The sequence below is a fragment of the Trachypithecus francoisi genome, unplaced genomic scaffold (genome assembly GCF_009764315.1).
Source record: "Trachypithecus francoisi isolate TF-2019V2 unplaced genomic scaffold, Tfra_2.0 Lachesis_group8, whole genome shotgun sequence".
Classification (NCBI taxonomy): Eukaryota; Metazoa; Chordata; class Mammalia; order Primates; family Cercopithecidae; genus Trachypithecus; species Trachypithecus francoisi.
The window spans coordinates 33378339-33403419 of NW_022681473.1; the positions used below are offsets into that span (position 1 = coordinate 33378339).

Sequence of the window (25081 nt, forward strand, 5' to 3'; positions counted from 1 at the left end):
GTCAGGTATTATACCACTTCATATTTACTGAGTACCAGTAGTCTATTTGACTGTCCCTAAAATCCAAAGATAAGGATTCTGCCTAGTGGTCAGAGATAGTTCCTCCATCTCTGTATGTCTACTGGATAGCTTGTGCAGAATCTATCTGTATGCTAAGTAATTTCTGAACAAAACAATTTAATTCCACACTCTATGTAAAGTACAGTAGGCTATATGCTATTCAGATATTCCCAATTTAAAAAAATTCTATCTAAAATTCTCATGAGTGGGGACAAAAATCTTAATCACATTTTAATTTCTTACTCAGAAGGACCAGGGTTGTTTGCTAGAATTGGGAGATTAAACAGTTTCAGATCTGAGGAATGGGGGTAATAACTGGCACTTATCCTATTTAGGGGAAAAACAGGTATACATTTCTAAGGAAGCCACTTGTATTCCAGGGTATCTTATAAACATTTTAAGAAATTTTAAAATCAATCAAAGCAAATCAGACAAGACAGAAATAATGACAAGATGAATCAGGTTTTTTTTTTTTTTTTTTTTTTTGAGACGGAGTCTCACTCTGTCGCCCAGGCTGGAGTGCAGTGGCGGATCTCAGCTCACTGCAAGCTCCGCCTCCCGGGTTTACGCCATTCTCCTGCCTCAGCCTCCCGAGTAGCTGGGACTACAGGCGCCCGCCACCTCGCCCAGCTAGTTTTTTGTATTTTTTTAGTAGAGACGAGGTTTCACCATGTTAGCTAGGATGGTCACGATCTCCTGACCTTGTGATCCACCCGTCTGGGCCTCCCAAAGTGCTGGGATTACAGGCTTGAGCCACCGCGCCCGGCCTGAATCAGCTTTCTTAATCTAACCTATCTTGAACCCCCCTAATATATTAATTGTACAAAAAGACAACCCATTCATATATATTCCATGATGCCATTTTTTATTTAAAAATAATAAATTAGAAATGACTTGCAAATATAACTGCCAATCTACTGGGAAGCTATTGTTCTTCTCACATAGTTACTATTTCATGTGCAACCCTTTCTATTATTCTACCTACTCAAAAAAGTGGCTTTTTCAGTTTTATTACTATGTTTTCTTCATCTCTATGCATAGGAACTTTAGAGTAGCTACCTATTTCTTGGTTGAAAAGTTATCTTAGACCATATCTCATGGGAAATACGAAAAGAGAATACACAAAAATGGTTAGTACCTTGCCCAAGAGTATATTAAAACATTTTCATATTCTGTGGCTGTTTAAACATCTGTATGTTGACCTGATTATTCAGTACCATGGGCACAAACAGCCCAGGTTCCTGTAGGGATTCTGGTTTTAAAAAACCAGTATCTGACAAAAAATATAACACACTGTATGATTACCCATTACAGAAAATCTAACTGGCAAAACTATCCTATGATGGTGGGGGAAATGAGGAGCTAGTGGTTAACTGGAAGAAGTCATAAGAGGCTTTCTGGGTCAGACACCGTGGCTCACGCCTGTAATCCCAGCACTTTGGGAGGCCGAGGCAGGTGGATCACCTGAGGTCAGGAGTTTGAGACTAGCCTGACCAATATGGTGAAACCCCATCTCTACTAAAAATACAAAAATTAGCCAGGCGTGGTGGTGTGCGCCTGTAGTCCTAGCTACTAGGGAGGCTGACACGGGAGAAATGCTTGGACCCAGGAGGCAGAGGTTGCAACCTCTGCCCAGAGCCGAGATCGCACCATTGCACTCTAGCCTGGGTGACGCAGTGAGACTCCATCTCAAAAAACAAACAAAAAAACAAAACCAGAGGCTTTCTGGTTAAATGGGTGTGTTCACTGTGAAATCCATCAAGCGACACACTTAGATTTATGCACTTCTCTATAAGGATTAAATTTTTAAAAGTTTTAAAGGTAGTATGTTGAGACTCTAAGTGGCTACATTTTTAAATAGAAATAAGAAAAGGAGAAAGAAGAAACTCAAGAAGGTGTATATTCTTTGAAAGGATGGCAATCTAACAATTTCTGAAAAAGGCTAGGGGTGATTAACTCAGGGGAAAATTGGATCCTTGGAGAACTGTATAATGAGCAGACGTGGTATACACAAGTAAAAGGTGAATCTAAATGTGGGCGGTGGGGGGTGACCAAGATCCTTTGTTGAGAGGCAGGTGTCCAGGGATGGGGCAACAGCAAATTCCCTCTCCTCAAACCCCACTACAATTACAAAGAAGGAGCACAAACAAATCAATGTTTTTTTTCCTTTTTAAACAATGATCTCTGCTTGTCCACCATTGTGGTTATAATTAAAAAACTTAATTCTTCCCCATCCTCTCAAGTAACTTATAGGAACCCTGTAATTAGCTTTAATAATTGTCTACTAATCAGGCATGGTATTTTCAAAACAGATAAGTTAGTTTTCTTTTGTAGTATTACATAAATATTTTTCTCTTGTAATAAAACATTTTAATAGGTATCTAGAAAGGTAAATCCTATCTCCTAAAGTTCCCCTGTTAACATGACACTACTAAAAGGCTTGAGAAAACATAAACTGATTTAGAGAGTGATTTAATTAAATGAACAGATCCAAGATATTAAATTTGGAATTTTTGATATAGAATGGTAGTAAGCATTTTGAAACAAAATACAGCCATTTGGAAATAAAAAGCATTGTCTAGCATGTGGTATACTCTTATAGTGAGTCCAATGATACTAAATGATTGCTGATTCTTTTGAAGTAAATGGGTTCAACTTTTTCTAAGGTATCTAGGAACATTAAGGTCTGTTCATACCCTGTGCTGTGCTCACAAGCTTAGCCAAATACGGAAACAAGAAAAACTTCCAAATCTATTTACATACAGAAGTCAGTACATTATAAAGAGAGGTTCTTGAGAAATCTAATGTTAAAATCAAATAATGTATGTGCTTACTTGAAAAAGAATCTTTCAACCTTTAGAAGTATAGGCCCTTCTGACCTTGTGTTCTATTGGATTTGTCTGACAACAAGAGGTGAAAGAATTCTGTGGTTCCATTGTCTCAACAGTGGGATCTAAGAAAACACTGGCAGGACTCATCAGAGAGGTTTATGAGCCTGCAATTCAAAGAGATTAAAAGGAAAATCTACGGAGATTCTTTCACACTGAAGAATAACATTAAATAACTATTAGCAGCTTGGTTCAGTAAAGCTTACTAGAGCTCTCGCTGGGTCATTCACAACTTTCTAAAAGAGGAAAGGTTTTTTTTCAGCTCCATTTGGGAATCAATAAATATTTCTTACTTCTTACAAGACAATGGAATTCCTGTCTTTTTAAGCTTCCTTCTAATGATAGTAAAATTTCTAAAACAACTCTTTGTTTCATGCCTAAATAATTACACATCCTAATCCCAGGAAACCTTTTCTATCTGTAGTTACAATTTAAAAAATAAAGTAAAAATAAAAAATAAATAACAGCAACAAAAAACTACAGGGGAGAGAAATTTAACTTGATTCATTATGGCAAAGATATTTCAAAGTCTCACTGAAACCCATACTGGCCAAAAGATCAAGTCCACCTGCAGCTCTGTCCATATTATTCATGTGTGGCAGTGCCACGTTATTCACATGAACACCACATCCCCACAATGCTCTCATTTATCAATTAGTCCACTGTGTTTATTTTTATGCCATTTCAAGTGTTTAAAGTTTATTTCACACTTAAAGACATCGGTGTGTAAGTTAAAAATAAACAGCAGTTTTTCCTTTAGGTCTAATTCAGTATCTTGCTGTCTTAAAACCAAGTGATTTAATTTTAAACCATCACCTCATTCTTAAAGAACACTTCACTATAAATAATTAAATTTTTTATGTAGGAAGTAACTTGAACATAATCAGTTTCCTTGTCTTTAACATGTCTCTGCTCTTGAAAAATTATCTACCTTGATAAGAGATTGAGAAACAGGCAACATTTAATTTGAAGCCTGTTCTTTAAGTCATAAACCCTATAATCCTTTCCCAGATGAATCTAAAGAGTCATTAGTACAAGGCTTTCCACACTGAAGAAAAACTATAAACTTGGAACCTGATTATGAAGTTGAATAACTGTGGAGCTTTTATAAACTGTAGGTAAACCCAGTGTTCACTGAAGGTACCAAATGAAACCCAGAAACTGATTTCCTTCTGCTTCACTAGAAAACACATAAAAGAGAAGAAGTAGGCCTGGTCTCTTGTTCTGACCCTCAAATATCCCTCATACGTGACTATCTGGAACTACAAATAGTAGACTGTACACAACTCATACAAAATAGTGATTGAGAAAAAATGGCTTTGAATTCCCCTCGACCAACTACTTTATGTGACCTTAGTCAAATTACTAAACCTGAAAAACAGATATTCTCTGAAAAACAGATATTAATATCTTTCTCACAAGGTTGTTAAACAATGTTTAAAAGAACTACCACAGTTCTATTGCTTAATAAAAATGACAGTTACTTTTAAACTACTGTTATCTCTGTGTTTGTGTTGAACTACCTATACCAGACCATAAGAAAATGACTAAAAACCAATCCATTATTAGTAGGAGAAAAATACCTCAAGTACCACAGTGTAGGAAAGCAACTCTTGACTTTGGATTTATAAATGTTTAAGTCTGATGTACTTTGCTATTGTATGACTCATTTTTATCAAAGTCACAGCCTATATAATTATTCAGTCCTTCCAAAATATCAAACATAGAACCAAATGATAGGAACCAGATGAAAAAAAGTTCAAAATAATTCTGTGGTTTTAGTTCAGAGGGCACAAATGATGGCGGATTAGAACACCAGAAGGCTCTGGTGGGTGGTAGGGAGTTGGGAGTAGGGGAGATTACACATCCTAATCCCAGGAATTTTGTCCCAGGTCCTTCCTTAGGAAGGACCTAAGTTGAACCTTGAACAAAGAATAAGAATCAGAACAGGAGGGTGGTTCTGATTAATAACAAACAGTATAAACAGATGTGTGTCTGGGAGTCCCTAAATGGACCAGGGGACAAAATTCACATTAGGTTTGAAATAGGTAATAAGTCGGAAAAAATAGCAGGGACAAGCTTTAAAAGCTTCTGTCCCATTTAAATTCCAGGTGAATGGGTAGGTGTTATTTTGGGAGGGTATAGAGTTATAAATGTTATTAAATAGAGGTGTGAGAATAAAGAAAGCTGCTAGATCAATCAAAATGTAAAGTACTGTGGGAGAAGGCAGTAATAGAGAATGGAAGGCCACTTAGCGGCTATGGAAATAATCTGGGTATGTTTTATAATCTGGGGATGGACTACTGTGGTAGCTGTGAGAATAAAAGCTCACACAGGGGAAACAACATTAAAAAAGAACGAATGTCAACTGCCATTTCTGATTCATTGACTGTAACTGGAGCAAAGTAGAAGTAAACAGAGTGTAATATGAAACCAAGGTTGAGGAAAAAATAAGAAAGGTGACTCGGTCAGTCTTGATTTTGGACCCACTGATTTCAATTGGGTCAAGTAACTAAGTGGAAGTTGGGAGAGAGGTTAAAGTTGGAAACAAAACTTCCTAAAATCTTAGACTTCTCCATTATTAAATCAGAACTCTCAAGTCTGTTCAAGTGTCCCAGAATTATAACTATAATCTTGCCCATAGGTTTCTATAGCATTATTTGAAAGTAGCCAAACTTTTACTCAAAACCAATGAAAAATGATCCTAAAATACATTTTCATTGCACAAACAGTTATTTGCATTCAAGTAAAAGTAGCAAGTAGTGTGAGTAGTCATCTTGCAACAAGTAAGTGGGGCGAGGGAACCTGCACAGAAAGTTTTATCTATACTGTCTTCTCCCACTCAAGATAAAGCCAGTCCCCAACTGTCGAGATGGATTTTCTGCATCATTTCACATACTTATTTTTCTCAGAAACGGTCACCAAAAAAACATACCCCCTGATGCTTATCTTCCACATTTTACCTGAAGCAAATTTTTACAACCAATTTTGAAATTCCTAAAATCAAATGGAAATATTATGACCATAAATGGACCCTAATCTCACTAATTCAAGTATTTTGTAAGGGTTAGCTTTAGGACACAATTTCACAAATATCCACTGGCCTTAAGTTATTATTCCTAACAGTTAACCAAAATTTATATTATCTACATATTTCCCTCTTATGGAGTTTCTATAACATTAACATGCTTTTCAGGAAGGGTTCTTATTTTGAGTTTAAGAAATTACATGTTGATTTATCTGACATATGTTGGTGGGGTTTTAAGGTATGTTCCTCATTTGTTTTAAGATTTGCTTATCTTCCATTCCACTTATTTGCTTATCTTTCCAAATTTTTATCGTAATGAAGGGATGGAGTAAATTGTGTAATACAAACCAGAAATGACCTCTTGTATCTACCTAAGCAGAGCAGTTGATTAGCTTTGAGCAAAGGCACACTCACTTTAAAATATCTGGCCCAATCCCCTCTGAGCCACGCTGTTTTGGGTATCCAATTATGTAGAGTGAAGGTTCCACCTTACGAAAATAATTCACTAACAGAGTACTAAGATATATCCTAATATAAAATAATGTATCAGCAAGGATTCCAAACATAATCTATTCTTTTAAACATTATTTAATCTGATTAACTGTATTTGAAGGTTTGCTACTCTTCAGATCACAGAGAAGTACTTAACTCATAAGCTGTGTCACTCTATAGAGCCACTAAGACATCAGGGATCTGTGACTTTCACATTACAAAGCTATTGAATCATGACAACCATTATTTTCCCATGATATAATTCTGATGTGTTTTTAATGTGCTTAATATATAAGGACAACTCCCCACAAGATTTAAAAAGGCAACGAAATCTACTCAATAGGTATTATTCATGTGAACATTTTATAAATCCTGAAAGGGTTTTCCAAAGTGCTCATCTGGTTGAAATGCAAAGCCTAATCTTGAATAACTACATGCCTTTCTGGGGAACACTGGAAGCAGCCTTTGGAGGCATCCTCAGAAGCAATAAGGTAAATATGCCAACTAGAACTAATTGATTAAATTCACTAGTTAACATTGCTTTCAAAATGTATAATCTCTGGGAACTAATTATTACTCATCTTTTTCTTAAATCTACTTTTCTTCAGCCTGGCCAACATTACCCTAAAATGTCAACTAAGCATATAGAAGTAGGAATGAGGGAGAAAAAAACGTATGTGCAATACTTTAGGTTATCTGCCCTGGAGTATTACTTCATCTTTATTGGAAAGAATACATTTGATCATTTCTTTTGAGAAGCAAAGAAATACGGATGTCAAGTGTTCCTTTAAATTATCTTTTAGATAAATATGGCTGTGGGCGATATTGATGAGGCTTTCCTTGAGACAGAGCACCAACACGGAGCTGTGAAACATGAGAAAGCATTCAAGATCAGCTAATAAAGCATTTCCTACCTCCTTCCCAAGTATTACAGAGCTCAATTTTATTTGACACTGCAAGTTAATGGTGGGCAGGAAACAAACATATTTAACGCACACCCTATGAAAAGAAAGGTTTACAATGAACTCTCACCACACGTAAAAAGAGTTCTGTATAACAAAGCTATTTCCATGTCTTCAGGGGGTGACACAGAAAAAAAGAGTGCTTTGACCTGGTTATAACAAACTCTCTCTCTCGGTAACCTATCCTGGTCTTTAACAAATTATTACTCTCAAAGGTTTTGCTTCCAGCAAACCTAAATCCTCACTCTTAGAGAAGTTCAAGTTCATTTCCTTTTTTTTTGAGGAGTCATTTTACTGAAGCTGAGTCAAGAAGAAAAAAATTAATAACAGTATTCAAAAGAAATAACAATATGAAAGTAGGTTTATTGCAAGAGTTTTGAAAAATAGCTCTGGTATGAAAGGCTTAAAAATAGCAATTATATTTGGATACTCTTCTTACCTAAACAGTAAGTCAAACTCCATTGAAAATTGAAACAAAGTCATTTCAGTATCTGGAGCCTCTGGTAAAGGAGGAAATACTTAGTACTTAAATCTGAGGTACTAAAGTGTCATGAAAAGCTGTCCTTCTAGAACAGCTAAATTCAGTAAATATGCTGCCTGAAAAGCTTGCAGAGCAAACTGATATTGTATAAATTCCAAACTATTTATCTGAATCATGAATCAGGTCCAACTCTCACAGTATTTAGCTTGTCTAAACTTCATTGTGACCTCATCTATGACCTACAGGAGTACCCTGTGACACAGCAGGCCACAGGTGCTTCCATTAAGAGCTTAAAAGTAGGACTCAAAGCTCAAAAGAAATCCACAGTTCTAAGGACCTTTCGAAGACAATGAAAAAGTCATGAATATGGTGATTATTTGTCTTCTGACATCTCTCAAACCTTCCTTCATGCAATTCTATGCTCACTTTTAACCTGGTTTCCTATTTCTTTCTGTTTCTGGCCTACCCCAACCTGTAGCTTCTTGAGAAAATATTTTTATGATTCGTGATCCCTCCCTACCTCTTTCTCTTTAGAAAGCAGGCTTCTAGTCAACTTCACTAACATGTTCTTAATAGTACATAGGTTGTGGAGTGGCAAAAATGTAGAGTGACATTGAAAGTATATACCCTATACTCTTTAGGGTACAATGTTGTGTGAATTATTCTTATCTCAAGCAAACTGGCATACGATATACTAGAGACTAGTAAAGATGTGCAAAAACACATGAAAGAATCATCATCTCCAGTAGAGCGTAGTGGCTTTAGGAACATACATTTCTAACACACAACACATTCATGTGCATTAGTTTCAATTCTTTCATAGAAATTACGTTAACCTTGGTTAACAAGACACCTATGGGCAGAACTTATCAAATGAAGCCATTTCTACATTCTTTTGCAAGAAGTACAAACACACTTAAAAAATAAATACATTAGACAGATGCTGATTATGCACCCAGCAAAAGCAGAACCCAATATTCAAGCCATTTTTGAAAATTAATCCAAATTATTTGCAAAGGTATACTCATCAGGTTCTTAATATTTAAGAAAAAATTAAGCTCATCAGTCTTTTAAAAAGTAGTATGGCCTTAGAGCTGATTAGTACTATAAATAAGTCAGTCTTACAAACAAATACTCCAGTAGATAAACAGTTCAAGTCTTTCCACACAGAAGTATCACACACAGCCTTTAAGAAACAATTTTTTTTTTGGTAGAAATCCCTCTGAAAATAAATAGGGATGTCTTGCAAATGTCACTGGCTTCATCTTATAATGCTGTGTTTTAAAAATAAAGGCTTGCTTCTCAAATCAAATTTTGATAACCTTAGTGCTAACAAAGCCTCAAAATCATCTTGTGAGATCTGATGGTGTGCTACTGTAGGGCATGGGAGGGGATTCAATAAGCAACTACAGAGACAGTCAGCTTTTATCAACACATCCTAGTCAATGCTGAGCCTGATGTGCTATTGGAGAGAGCGACTGAGTGTTTTCCCCTCGGGCTGTAACTGATTATTGACTCCTCCCATTAGCATGTGGAGTGCATATTGAAGGTTCAAACACAAGGCTGAGGGACTCCTGTCCCTAGGCCAGTGCTGAAAGACAGCCTATCACTTTGTGTAACTGCAGTCCATGTGTGACAAACCTGACCTACATTTCTCTCTTTCTTTCTCACAACAGCTTGTCACTGTTTTAAGAAGCTATTTTCTAAAAAGCATAAAAGAAATGACTTTTAAAAATGCTTAGGTAATCTGCATTCCTAAAATATCATTTATACCAATCATAAGGAATAGTTTATCCTGAAGGTAATCATGAAACTCAGCCTAAAATGAGCTCAAAGATAGTAGGGTACTTTATTATGTCATCTTATATATAGTATCTTCATTTGGATTGTCATTTATACTGTATAGTCTTCAAAGTACTATAATTAAAATAGTAATCCATACATATTTATTTTAATAAAAAGAAGTTTTTATACACATAAAGCATATTAATTAGGAATGTGTAATTAAAGTTTTAAAATGTAATAAAAAATAGCTTTCAAGGCTTCACAAGAAGCCACATCCTAGTAGTTTTCTTAACTTCTCAATGGATACACAATAATCACTGCTAATAATAGGGCATAATTAAAAACAGTGATGGAGGGGAGGAATAAAGGCAATAACACTTGGAGCAAATGCTGGAAAATGCTCCCCAGGAATGGCTGCAGAGTGTGCTTCTAAGAGTTGCTGATGTGCTGTGGTTCCTCAACACAAGTACCTACCACACCGCTGCAAATCATACTCTCTTTTTGTCTCTTCATTTCCTAGAATTTTCCACGCTTGATCAATTTCGATGAACTTCTGTACACATTCCTCCACTGTTCCTGCTGATACATCTGTACTTTGTTTATCTGGATGATACTGCCAATCAAAAATAAGGGTGGGAGGGAGTGAGTAGAGAGAGCTGAGGGGGGTTACATTTAAAAAAAATTGTAAATCTGAGCTTTAGTTAAGAAGGTAATGAGAAGATAAAAACTAAATGCCAAGGCAATGAGACAACAGTGTTGGACACAGGAGACAACTGCCAGGTTAATTAGACCACTGGAGAAACTATAAATCCACCAGTGATATGATCTGTCACAACGTGCAAAGACAGCATTTTCTGGATAATTTGTTCATGGAATCCTTGGTCTTGTGGACAATTTACCTAGAGAGGATGACTAACACAAATAGCAACAGGTATGTGCAGACGAGCAGGACATGAAACAGGAAGAGCACGAACTAGGCAGAGTATGAAGCTTGCCTTATACAATGTGCTTACCTATAGATAGCATTATACAATGGACCACTAGGTCTTTCTTATGAAATTATACGATCATAATTTTAAATAAAAATATATCTAATTATAAACATGACAACTTTCATTTTCTTCCCCAGACCTGATGATTATAAAGTTATAAATCCCCAAGCATACATTTTTATTAAAAACTGGTTATTCTAGGCCAGACTTGTAAGAAATAACTTTAAAGAACTCAAATACTTAGATGTAAATTAATTCATTAAATAATCTTTCTTATGTGAATTTTCTAAAAAGTCTAAAAATTTTTGTTTTCAATATGCAGTAATTTCTTTATACTACTAGGTCAAAAACAGGAAGCTTTATGCCAATTCATAAATTCTCAAATGCTGATGTACATGTAGCTCACTAAATAGTTATCCAGTAGGATCACTTCTTTTATCACTTCCCATATCTCCTTCCTTCCTTTTCTTCTGTGTTCTCTGTGATTCTGCCTTCTCTTTTCATCTAACAGTTCTGAAAGGATCAATATGTCATTTGCTTTTCAGCAATCTCCCAACAAATGGGAAAAGATTATATAAATTTAGAGACATTTCAGCGAAACAATCTGGGGGTAACAACAGCACATATTCAGATATGTAAATTTTCTTACTTTCAAGTAAATAAGGAACTCCCAGCCTGTATGATGCTTACCGGGTTCTTCTGTGAAACCAAATATCAGAATAGCATTTGCTGTGCTAGAGAGGATCCTTAGTGGTGTGTAGAAGTTCATCATGAAAATGAATCTTTCGTTAAAAGAGAGTATTTATCCAATAATTACTTTGACAGTTTTATACTTTAATTTCAAAAAGTCAACTTAGGAATGTCCTTTTGATGTAGAATAGTTTTTTTTTTAAATGTCTTACTCTTTTTTCCAAGTTTTTACAATAAAACAGGCAAATAACCATATGTACATTTCATGACTCATCGGTGTGGTTGGTTCATATATTCCTCAATTAATGGTACAATAATTTCAATTATTTCATTGACTGCCTTGCAGACATTATCAGGAGCACAAAAAAAATTGCAAGTACCATGTCATTTATTATCTAAATTGCTAAGGCCAAAGTCACTCAGTAAGTTGTGTCAAGTACCATGAAGCAAAATGACTTCAATTCTCAATCTAGAATTTGTAAAGTATGTAAGTTTTAATTAAATCACAGACTATTTTAAAAATAGATTCATTTTCATGATGAACTTCTCCACACTGCTGAAGATGCTCTCTAGCACAGCAAACGCTATTCTGGTATTTGGTTACACAGAAGAACCTGGTAAACATTATACAGGCTGGGAGAAAGATTCTAGAGCAAACAACGAGGATTAGGCTTCCATTTTCCCTTTGGCAAACTACTTCTCTTCCTATTAAATCTATCAGTTATCAACATTTAGATATTTAAACTAATATAAGTACTGAAGAAAAGGAAACTAAGGTTCTATTGTTTCATCTTCTTTGCTCATGATTTATTAAATGATGCTTATAAAAGTTATTTCTATACTGAGGTTTTGGCAATCTCTAAAGTTGGGATATTCAAGCAATATCCCTAAGCCAAAGTGGAGTTGGCTGCATTAAAGTTCTCTAGCTGACCCATTCCTCTAACACTACACGAAGATTTGTCTAACAAGCTTAGTATAACTAAATGTTATTATATGTAACATATTCTAATAAGCCATGATACATTTATGATACATTTACATGAGAAAACTCTTAATTTCAGTATGTCACAAGCATTAAGGCCCTGGAGAACTTGTTCTAAATTTGTAGCTATAGAGTAGGAGTAAAGATCAAAAGGTAGGTAATTTCTCATGGGCCAATAAAGGAAGTCTACTTGGTACAATGAATAGAAGAGGTTAGGCCTGATCATGTACAAGCCTAACCAAGAAAGCCCTATAAAACCAGGAATTGATTCCTGGATACCCTAAACTAAAAAATAATACTAAATTTTATTATGAGTCACAAATCAGCTCAATGATAGTGAAAGTACAATTCAATCTCTTTCCCTAATTTGGTATTTTTCTGATTAGTAACTGATACAACGGGCTCACCATCTGAGGCTTTAAGTCTATTCAGATTCCATGACATTTATTTAATGGGTACACTCCATTAAAAAATTGCAAATATAGCAAGAAAATAAGTATATAATTTGGGAGGCTTTAAAGCCTTAGTCCAATGTGTTTTGACAGCAACTTTCAGAGCAAAGTGAAGGTCTAAGAAAAGGAATAACTGTCTGTGGTAGGCTGATAATGGCCCCCAAATATATCAAGTCCCAGTATCCGGTACCTGTAAATGTTACTTTACTTGGAAAAAGGGAGTTCACAGATATGATTACATTGTAGTTCATGAAATGGGAAGATTTTGCTGGATTATCTGGTTGGACCCTAAATGTCTTCAAAGTGTTCTTAGAGGAAAGAGGCAGAGAGAGAGCTGACACACAGAAGAGAAGGTGATTCAAGATAGTGCAGAGAGAGGTCTAAAATGCTGCCCTTGAAGACTGGAGTGAAGTGGCCACAAGCCAAAGAATACTTGCAGCCTCCAGAAGCTGGAAAAGACAAGCAATGGATTCTCCATCAGATCCTCCAGAGGGAGTGCAGCGCTGCCAACACTTTGAACTCAGCCTGGTTATAATTATTTTGGACTTCTCCAGAACTATAAAAGAATAAATATTTGAAACCACCCAAGTTTCTGATAGTTTGCTTTCACACCTATGAGAAATTAAAACCCAGTCCAAATATATCTATGATTTACAATTGGAATGTAAGACACTAGAATGTGTTAAGAAGTTGTTTTAATTACAAGAGTTACTCATAAAATGGTGTCATTACACACATTCTTAAAAATACGAAATTTTTCTCTATTGCCAATGGGAAAACAAGCCCCTAATCCTAGGTTTAAAGGGTTTCTGATCTCAAAGTGTATGTTAATTTTGTTCCTACTATTTCTAAATCTGAGCTATCCTGTGGGAGGTAGACTCATTATCACCCTAAAAGACCACATTCATTTTCCTTCTGTTGTCAAATCTTATTTCTTGCCCTTAACTTCTTTTACTCCCCACTAGCCAAAAACCTTCCTACTCTTGAGAGCCCAAAGCTAGTCCCAATTCATTCATTCACTTATCAAATAAAAGACAGATGTAATCTAAAGCACTGTGTATTCTAGGGGCTTACTATCTAATTAAGGAACCAGAAACAGCCATTAAAAAAAAAAAAAAAAAAAAAAAGCATGGACTTCCTTATAGTCTCAAAAAATGCCAGCTGAATCAAACAGGGAGCTCTGAGGACAACAACATTCATCAATCAAGTAGAGAGAATCCTGATACTCCTTAATTAACAGAATAGGTATGTTATAAATTTAATATTGCAAAGTGCATTTATTTTAACTGACTTCCACGTTCTTTCAGTACTAAACTGAAATGCATTTTGCTGGAGTTGAAAAAGTTAAGTGTCTTGGAAGCAACAGACTCAAAATTAACAAATCAGCAAATCTTGCAACAAACAGAGAAGAAAATTTTAAGAAATTATCATTAACAACAGCACAAAAAATGCTTTGGATAAGCCAAATAGAGTATATGTAAGACTTCTACACTGAGAAGCACAAAACACCACTAAGAGAAATCAAATGCCTAAATAAATGCAAGAAGTAACATGTTCATGGATGGGAAGCTGCTTGTCCATTTTCCCTAAACTGATATATTAATGCAATCCCTATCAAAATTTCAGCAGTAATCAACACTGTAGTACCCGCATAAAGCATAAAGATAGCCGAGAAACAGACCATACATATATGGTCAATTGACTTTCAACAAAGCTGCTAGAGCAACTCAATGAGGAAAGGAAAGTATGTAGCAAATGGTTTCTAAACAACTGGATATCCCTGTGGGGAAAAAAAATAACCTCAATCCCTCTTATTCCATAAACCAAAATTAATTCAGAATGAATTATACATGTAAAAGTAATCCATAAAGGCAACAGGGAATATCTTTGCCGCTTAGGGTAGGCAAAGAGTGCCTTGACAGAAAATAAAAAGCATAAACTGTATAACACAAAATTTATAAACTGTACATCAAATTTTAAAACTTTCTGCTCATCAAAGATACCACTAAGAAAATGAATAAGGGGGGGGGGGGGGGGCGGAGCAAGATGGCCAAATAGGAACAGCTCCAGTCTCCAACTCCCAGCGCGAGCCACACAGAAGACCGGTGATTTCTGCATTTTCAACTGAGGTACTGGGGTCATCTCACTAGGGAGTGCCAGACAATCGGTGCTGGTCAGCTGCTGCAGCCCGACCAGCGAGAGCTGAAGCAGGGCGAGGCATCGCCTCACCTGGGAAGCGCAAGGGGGAAGGGAATCCCTTTTCCTAGCCAAGGGAACTGAGACACACAACACCTGGAAAATCAGGTAACTCCCACCCAAATATTGCGCTTTAAGCAAACGGGCACACCAGGAGATTATACCCACACCTGGCCGGGAGGGTCCCACGGCCACGGAGCCTCCCTCATTGCTAGCACAGCAGTCTGCAATCTAACCGCAAGGCAGCCACGAGGCTGGGGGAGGGGCACCCGCCATTGCTGAGGCTTAAGTAGGTAAACAAAGCCACTGGGAAGCTCGAACTGGGTGGAGCTCACAGCAGCTCAAGGAAACCTGCCTGTCTCTGTAGAATCCACCTCTGGGGACCGGGCACAGCTAAACAACAACAACAAAAAAAGCAGCAGAAACCCGTGCAGATGCAAACGACTCTGTCTGACAGCTTTGAAGAGAGCACTGGATCTCCCAACACGGAGGTTAAGATCTGAGAACGGACAGACTACCTGCTCAAGTGGGTCCCTGACCCCTGAGTAGCCTAACTGGGAGACATCCCCCACTAGGGGCAGTCTGACACCCCACACCTCACAGGGTGGAGTACACCCCTGAGAGGAAGCTTCCAAAGTCAGAATCAGACAGGTACACTCGCTGTTCAGCAATATTCTATCTTCTGCAACCTATGCTGCTGATACCCAGGCAAACAGGGTCTGGAGTGGACCTCAAGCAATCTCCAACAGACCTACAGCTGACGGTCCTGACTATTAGAAGGAAAACTATCAAACAGGAAGAACACCTATACCAAAACCCCATCAGTACGTCACCATCATCAAAGACCAAAGGCAGATAAAACCACAAAGATGGGGAAAAAGCAGGGCAGAAAAGCTGGAAATTCAAAAAATAAGAGCGCACCTGTCCCTGCAAAGGAGCGCAGCTCATCGCCAGCAACGGATCAAAGCTGGTCAGAGAATGACTTTGACGAGATGAGAGAAGAAGTCTTCAGTCCATCAAACTTCTCAGAGCTAAAGGAGGAATTACGGACCCAGCGCAAAGAAACTAAAAATCTTGAAAAAAGAGTGGAAGAATTGATAGCTAGAATAATTAATGCAGAGAAGGTCATAAACAAAATGACAGAGATGAAAACCATGACACGAGAAATATGTGACAAATCCACAAGCTTCAGTAACCAACTGGATCAACTGGAAGAAAGAGTATCAGTGACTGAGGATCAAATGAATGAAATGAAGCGAGAAGAGAAACCTAAAGAAAAAAGAAGAAAAAGAAATGAACAAAGCCTGCAAGAAGTATGGGATTATGTAAAAAGACCAAATCTACGTCTGATTGGGGTGCCTGAAAGTGAGGGGGAAAATGGAACCAAGTTGGAAAACACTCTTCAGGATATCATCCAGGAGAACTTCCCCAACCTACTAGGGCAGGCCAACATTCAAATTCAGGAAATACAGAGAACACCACAAAGATACTCCTCCAGAAGAGCAACTCCAAGACACATAATTGCCAGATTCACCAAAGTTGAAATGAAGGAAAAAATCTTAAGGGCAGCCAGAGAGAAAGGTCGGGTTACCCACAAAGGGAAGCCCATCAGACTAACAACAGACCTCTCCGCAGAAACTCTACAAGCCAGAAGAGAGTGGGGGCCAATATTCAACATTCTTAAAGAAAATAATTTTAAACCCAGAATTTCATATCCAGCCAAACTAAGTTTCATAAGTGAAGGAGAAATAAAATCCTTTACAGATAAGCAAATGCTTAGAGATTTTGTCACCACCAGGCCTGCCTTACAAGAGACCCTGAAGGAAGCCCTAAACATGGAAAGGAACAACTGGTACCAGCCATTGCAAAAACATGCCAAAATGTAAAGACCATCGAGGCTAGGAAGAAACTGCATCAACTAATGAGCAAAATAACCAGTTAATATCATAATGGCAGGATCAAGTTCACACATAACAATATTAACCTTAAATGTAAATGGACTAAATGCTCCAATTAAAAGACACAGACTGGCAAACTGGATAAAGAGTCAAGATCCATCAGTCTGCTGTATTCAGGAGACCCATCTCACATGCAGAGACATACATAGGCTCAAAATAAAGGGATGGAGGAAGATCTACCAAGCAAATGGAGAACAAAAAAAAGCAGGGGTTACAATCCTAGTCTCTGATAAAATAGACTTTAAACCATCAAAGATCAAAAGAGACAAAGAAGGCCATTACATAATGGTAAAGGGATCAATTCAACAGGAAGAGCTAACTATCCTAAATATAATATGCACCCAATACAGGAGCACCCAGATTCATAAAGCAAGTCCTTAGAGACTTACAAAGAGACTTAGACTCCCATACAATAATAATGGGAGACTTCAACACTCCACTGTCAACATTAGACAGATCAACGAGACAGAAAGTTAACAAGGATATCCAGGAATTGAACTCATCTCTGCACCAAGCGGACCTAATAGACATCTATAGAACTCTCCACCCCAAATCAACAGAATATACATTCTTCTCAGCACCACATTGCACTTATTCCAAAATTGACCACATAATTGGAAGTAAAGCACTCCTCAGCAAATGTAAAAGAACAGAAATTATAACAAACTGTCTCTCAGACCACAGTGCAATCAAACTAGAACTCAGGACTAAGAAACTCAATCAAAACCGCTCAACTACATGGAAACTGAACAACCTGCTCCTGAATGACTACTGTATACATAACGAAATGAAGGCAGAAATAAAGATGTTCTTTGAAACCAATGAGAACAAAGATACAACATACCAGAATCTCTGGGACACATTTAAAGCAGTGTGTAGAGGGAAATTTATAGCACTAAATGCCCACAAGAGAAAGCTGGAAAGATCTAAAATTGACACTCTAACATCACAATTAAAAGAACTGGAGAAGCAAGAGCAAACACATTCAAAAGCTAGCAGAAGGCAAGAAATAACTAAGATCAGAGCAGAACTGAAGGAGATAGAGACACAAAAAACCCTCCAAATAATCAATGAATCCAGGAGCTGGTTTTTTGAAAAAATCAACAAAATTGACAGACCGCTAGCAAGACTAATAAAGAAGAAAAGAGAGAAGAATCAAATAGATGCAATAAAAAATGACAAAGGGGATATCACCACCGACCCCACAGAAATACAAACTACCATCAGAGAATACTATAAACATCTCTACGCAAATCAACTAGAAAATCTAGAAGAAATGGGTAATTTCCTAGACACTTACACTCTGCCAAGACTAAACCAGGAAGAAGTTGAATCCCTGAATAGACCAATAGTAGGCTCTGAAATTGAGGCAAAAATTAATAGCCTACCAACCAAAAAATGTCCAGGACCAGATGGATTCACAGCTGAATTCTACCAGAGGTACAAGGAGGAGCTGGTACCATTCCTTCTGAAACTATTCCAATCAATAGAAAAAGAGGGAATCCTCCCTAACTCATTTTATGAGGCCAACATCATCCTGATACCAAAGCCTGGCAGAGACATAACAAAAAAAGAAAATTTTAGACCAATATCCCTGATGAATATCGATGCAAAAATCCTCAATAAAATACTGGCAAACCGGATTCAGCAGCACATCAAAAAGCTTATCCACCATGATCAAGTGGGCTTCATCCCTGGGATGCAAGGCTGGTTCAACATTCGCAAATCAATAAACGTAATCCAGCATATAAACAGAACCGAAGACAAGAATCACATGATTATCTCAATAGATGCAGAAAAGGCTTTTGACAAAATTCAACAGCCCTTCATGCTAAAAACGCTCAATAAATTCGGTATTGATGGAACGTACCTCAAAATAATAAGAGCTATTTATGACAAACCCACAGCCAATATCATACTGAATGGGCAAAAACTGGAAAAATTCCCTTTGAAAACTGGCACAAGACAGGGATGCCCTCTCTCACTGCTCCTATTCAACATAATGTTGGAAGTTCTGGCTAGGGCAATCAGGCAAGAGAAAGAAGTCAAGGGTATTCAGTTGGGAAAAGAAGAAGTCAAATTGTTCCTGTTTGCAGATGACATGATTGTATATTTAGAAAACCCCATCGTCTCAGCCCAAAATCTCCTTAAGCTGATAAGCAACTTCAGCAAAGTCTCAGGATACAAAATTAATGTGTAAAAATCACAAGCATTCTTACACACCAGTAACAGACAAACAGAGAGCCAAATCAGGAATGAACTTCCATTCATAATTGCTTCAAAGAGAATAAAATACCTAGGAATCCAACTTACAAGGGATGTCAAGGACCTCTTCAAGGAGAACTACAAACCACTGCTCAGTGACATAAAAGAGGACACAAACAAATGGAAGAACATACCATGCTCATGGATAGGAAGAATCAATATCGTGAAAATGGCCATACTGCCCAAGGTGATTTATAGATTCAATGCCATCCCCATCAAGCTACCAATGAGTTTCTTCACAGAATTGGAAAAAACTGCTTTAAAGTTCATGTGGAACCAAAAAAGAGCCCGCATTGCCAAGACAATCCTAAGTCAAAAGGACAAAGCTGGAGGCATCACACTACCTGACTTCAAACTATACTACAAGGCTACAGTAACCAAAACAGCATGGTACTGGTACCAAAACAGAGATATAGACCAATGGAACAGAACAGAGTCCTCAGAAATAATACCACATATCTACAGCCATCTGATCTTTGACAAACCTGAGAGAAACAAGAAATGGGGAAAGGATTCCCCATTTAATAAATGGTGCTGGGAAAATTGGCTAGCCATAAGTAGAAAGCTGAAACTGGATCCTTTCCTTACTCCTTATACGAAAATTAATTCAAGATGGATTAGAGACTTAAATGTTAGACCTAATACCATAAAAACCCTAGAAGAAAACCTAGGTAGTACCATTCAGGACATAGGCATGGGCAAGGACTTCAAGTCTGAAACACCAAAAGCAACGGCAGCAAAAGCCAAAATTGACAAATGGGATCTAATTAAACTAAAGAGCTTCTGCACAGCAAAAGAAACTACCATCAGAGTGAACAGGCAACCTACAAAATGGGAGAAAATTTTTGCAATCTACTCATCTGACAAAGGGCTAATATCCAGAACCTACAAAGAACTCAAACAAATTTACAAGAAAAAAACAAACAACCCCATCAAAAAGTGGGCAAAGGATATGAACAGACATTTCTCAAAAGAAGACATCCATACAGCCAACAGACACATGAAAAAATGCTCATCACTAGCCATCAGAGAAATGCAAATCAAAACCACAATGAGATACCATCTCACACCAGTTGGAACGGCAATCATTAAAAAGTCAGGAAACAATAGGTGCTGGAGAGGATGTGGAGAAATAGGAACACTTTTACACTGTTGGTGGGATTGTAAACTAGTTCAACCATTATGGAAAAGAGTATGGCGATTCCTCAAGGATCTAGAACTAGATGTACCATACGACCCAGCCATCCCACTACTGGGTATATACCCAAAGGATTATAAAACATGCTGCTATAAAGTCACATGCACATGTATGTTTATTGCGGCACTATTATTGCTATTCACAATAGCAAAGACTTGGAATCAACCCAAATGTCCATCTGTGACAGACTGGATTAAGAAAATGTGGCACATATACACCACGGAATATTATGCAGCCATAAAAAAGGACGAGTTTGCGTCCTTTGTAGGGACATGGATGCAGCTGGAAACCATCATTCTTAGCAAACTATCACAAGAAGAGAAAACCAAACACCGCATGTTCTCACTCATAGGTGGGAACTGAACAATGAGATCACTTGGACTCGGGAAGGGGAACATCACACATCGGGGCCTATCATGGGGAGTCGGGGGGGGAGGGATTGCATTGAGAGTTATACCTGATATAAATGACCAATTGATGGGTGCTGACGAGTTGATGGGTGCACCACAGCAACATGGCACAAGTATACATATGTAACAAACCTGCATGTTATGCACATGTACCCTAGAACTTAAAGTATAATAAAAAAAAAAAAAAAAGAAAATGAATAAACAAGCCATAGACTGGGAGAAAATAGTGGCTGCATATGTTTCTAACAAAGGACTTGTATCAGAATACATGAATAAAACCTATAAATCAATGATAAAAAGACAAAACTAATTAAAAACCAGATGAATAAAATTGAACAGATACTTTTTCAAAGAAAACTGATGAACAATGTGTACATGAACTTTTTTATTAATTATTAGGAAATAACAAACTTTTTTTATTAGTTATTAGGAAAATGCAAATTAAAATCACACTGAGATATTATTACATACCTAAAAGAATGGCTAAAATAAAAATGACTGGCTGGGTGTGGTGGCTCATGCCTGTAATCCCAGCACTTTGTGAGGCCAAGGCAGGCAGATCACCTGAGATCAGGAATTTGAGACTAGCTTAGCCAACATGGTGAAACTCAGTGTTTACTAAAAATACAAAAATTAGCCAGGTGTGGTGGCATGCACCTGTAGTCCCAGCTACCTAGGAGGCAGAGGCACAAGAATTGCTTGAACAGGGAAGGTAGAGGTTGCAGTGAGTGGAAATTGTGCCACTGCACTCCAGCCTGAGGGACAGAGGAAGCCTCTGTCTGAAAAAAAAAAAAGAGAGAGAGAAGAAAAAAGAAAAAAAAATACTGATAACACCAAGTGTTGATAAGATATGAAATAACCAGAATTCTCATATACTGCTGACAGGAAACAATTTGGCAATTGCTTATAAAGTTGCATATACATCTACTCTATGATCAATAAAAATGAAAATCACAAATCCACAAAAATATTCATAAAAGAATAGATTAACAGTCTTATTCGTAATAGTCTTATTAAAAAACTGGAACCATAAATGTCTATCAACTGCAGAATAGGTAAATACATTTTATTAAATCCATAGAAAAGAAATACTACTCAACAATTAAAAAAGAACAAATCATGACACACTCAATAACATAAATGAAAATCTAGAATATTTGTTAAGTAAAAGAAGAAAGAATAAAAAATACATACTGTATGATTACATGAATATGAAATCCCAATTTAGGTACATTTAATTTGTGGTGATAGAAACCAGAAAGTCGGTTTCCAGGTGAGAATAGGTAGTGGAAATGATGAAAGAGGGCCATGAGGGAACTTGCTGGAGGAACAGAAATGTTCTGTATCTTATTTGGGGTGGTGTTTACATGATATCAAACTCACCAAACTTAACACTTAAGATCTGTGCATTTTTCGTTTTATGTTGACAATATCTCCATAGAAAAACATCTTCAGACATGTTTAAATTTTTTAAAAGGAATTTAGCAAATCTTTCTAAACCATAAAGGATAAATAAGGAATTTCTTCCAATATTAATAGAAAGATAAGTACAACAAAAAAAACAGAAAATTAATGGAAAAATTGATATGAATTAGCTCAAAGTTTGAATGACACACGTTTATGGAAACTGTTTTATTACTTTCAAGCACATTTGCCAACTTTAATAACTTCAAAACATTTTAAAAGACTAAGCATTGCTGAGTAGAAACCCGAAGTGCATCCAAAATTAAAATACCATAAATATGTCACAATATTAAAAATACTGAGAGTGATAGTATCTGTGTGATTCTTCATTATACAAAGACATCTATTTCCAAAATTTTAGTAAACTGCTATTTTACTACTCTGAAATGACTTGACACCTATAACTGTATGATCTAAGTAATTTCCTCAAATTTGGGGGAAACTTTTCAATTACATAAACTTAAATTCTTTAAATTACCATATCATTCATTGAGAATAAGAAAAACTAACAGAAAAGTAGATTAAGAAACTCTCTTGATACAAAAATAGGGGATCATACATGGTACTACAAAAGAAATACAGGAACTGGGAAAATATTTCATCAGGATTAGTATGTGTTATCTGTTTTCTATTTCATGGATAAGTAACACTTTTAGTTATGAAATCTTAATTCTCATCAGCTGAGATTTTTTGGCAATGAGCTGTCCAATATGAAATATTTTATTTTGATTTCAAACACTCTCTACATATTAAGTCTAAGTGCTTTCTAAATGACTAATTCTAGAGTGACTGTCACAATGTGTCACCTCAGTGCTACTCAAAATGTGGTCCTCAGAACTGCAGCATCAGCATCATCAGAGAGCTTGTTACAAATATCAATTCTTGGGCCTCACCTCAAATCTTCAGAGGGAGGATTCCAGAATCTGTGTTTCACCAAGCTCTCCAAGCAACTGTTACACGTGCTAAAATTTGAGAAGCACACTGTTAGCCTTGACTGCTGAAAACATGGAATTCATGGGCAAGTCAGAAGATAACTGCTTTGCAAAAATGTTCCTGTGACAGATGCGTCCTTCCAAGTACGTACACCAAAAAGAGGGGGAAAAAATCCATTAACCTAGAACACCACAATGAAAACTACAACGTGTTTCAAGTCAAAAATTTTTTGACATTTGATACCTTCCATTCACTAATCATAAATGTCAACTTATTCATTCCATTGTTTGTACTAACACCATATGATGTCACAGATGAAGACACTGATGAAATCTGAAATCTGAATAATATGCCAGTGGTAGTTTAATCTGTTGACTTTTTTTTTTTTAAAGAGAGGGGCATAATTTGTATCAGGCTTCACCTTAACACTAATGATGATATCCACTGATAAGTTTACACAGAAACAAATGTTTTTCAACTAAGAAATGAAGCATGTAAAATTATGAAAATAGCATCACACAATGCAGTGTGAAAATTCTACCAACTTCTAAAAGGTTTTAGTGAAAATTATATATATATATATATTTTGAGATGGGATCTCTCTGTGTCATCTGGGCTGGAGTGTAATAGAGTGATCCTGGTTCACTGCAACCTCTGCCTCCCAGGATCAAGCGATCCTCCCACCTCAGCCTCCCAGATAGCTGGAACCACAGGCATATGCCACTACACCTGGCTAATTTTTGTATTTTTTGTAGAGACGAGGTTTCCATATTGCCCAGGCTGGTCTCCAACTCCAGGACTCAATCCATCCACCCTGTGAAAATTACATATTCATTAGCTCCAAATGATCTTTTCTGTTGGCTACACAACATACAAAGTTGATATGAAACGATATTTCTTTACAGTAAACACATAAGAGTTTTATGGTAAACTGTCTACATACATTAATCCTTTAGTACACACTTGCGATTGTGCTGTTTTGATATATAAAATATAAACTATATATAAGAAGTAACAATAAACCATGAAAAGGACTCTGGGCAAATCTGATTACACAAAAATCCCCAAACAGGCTAATATTACTTGATTTATCAACGTGGCAATTGAGGTTTCCTCTACGTATTAATAGATGAGTTTTAGTACCATCAATAGGATGCTAGCTCTCTATCTCTAGCTTCAAACTTTCTTGAATTCTAGAACCAAAGTTTGAAATACTTTCTGGAAGCTTTCTTGTCAGCACAATAAGTTTAATATATTCGATATCCAATATATTATCCAGACACTAAAATTTGTTTCTCCTCCTGCTGAATTCCTTGCTCTGTTAAAAAATAACTCCATGCTCAATAAATGCTAAATGAATGGATGACAGGGGAAAATTTTTCCTAATAATCCAGACTATCAATATTAGGGTAACCCCTCTTTCCTTCTTCCCATGAACTGCCAAATCTATAGATTCTACTTACATAATTCCCTTTCTGTTCCCAATATCAACCCTAGTTCAGACCAACATTAGCTCCTACCTAGTCCCTAGCAATCATCTTCTAACAGCTTTCCAATCCATCTTACCTGCTTTAAAGTCACTCATCTTAACATAATTCTGACCATGTCATTCCCCAGCTCATAAATTTTAAATGGCCAACTAATGCATTATGAATTACAGTGAAACTCTTTATCCTTAAAAGTAAAGTCCTACAATATAAGAACCACAACCGACACAACAAAAAAAAGAGAATTTTAGACCAATATCCCTGATGAACATCGATGCAAAAATCCTCAATAAAATATGGGCAAACCGAATCCAGCAGCACATCAAAAAACTTATCCACCATGATCAAGTGGGCTTCA

At 36.7% G+C, this 25081-nt stretch overlaps 1 protein-coding gene across 3 annotated transcripts in view; it reads right to left on the reverse strand.

The window, feature by feature from the left end:
• The window catches only part of DNAJC24 (DnaJ heat shock protein family (Hsp40) member C24), a 76596-nt gene that overhangs the window by 11875 nt on the left and 39640 nt on the right, over positions 1-25081 (reverse strand). For all 3 annotated transcript variants that reach the window (XM_033205291.1, XM_033205290.1, XM_033205292.1), the window contains exon 3: positions 10171-10309. In XM_033205291.1, coding sequence (XP_033061182.1) covers positions 10171-10309 — 139 coding nt within the window. The remainder of the gene's footprint in view (positions 1-10170; positions 10310-25081) is intronic.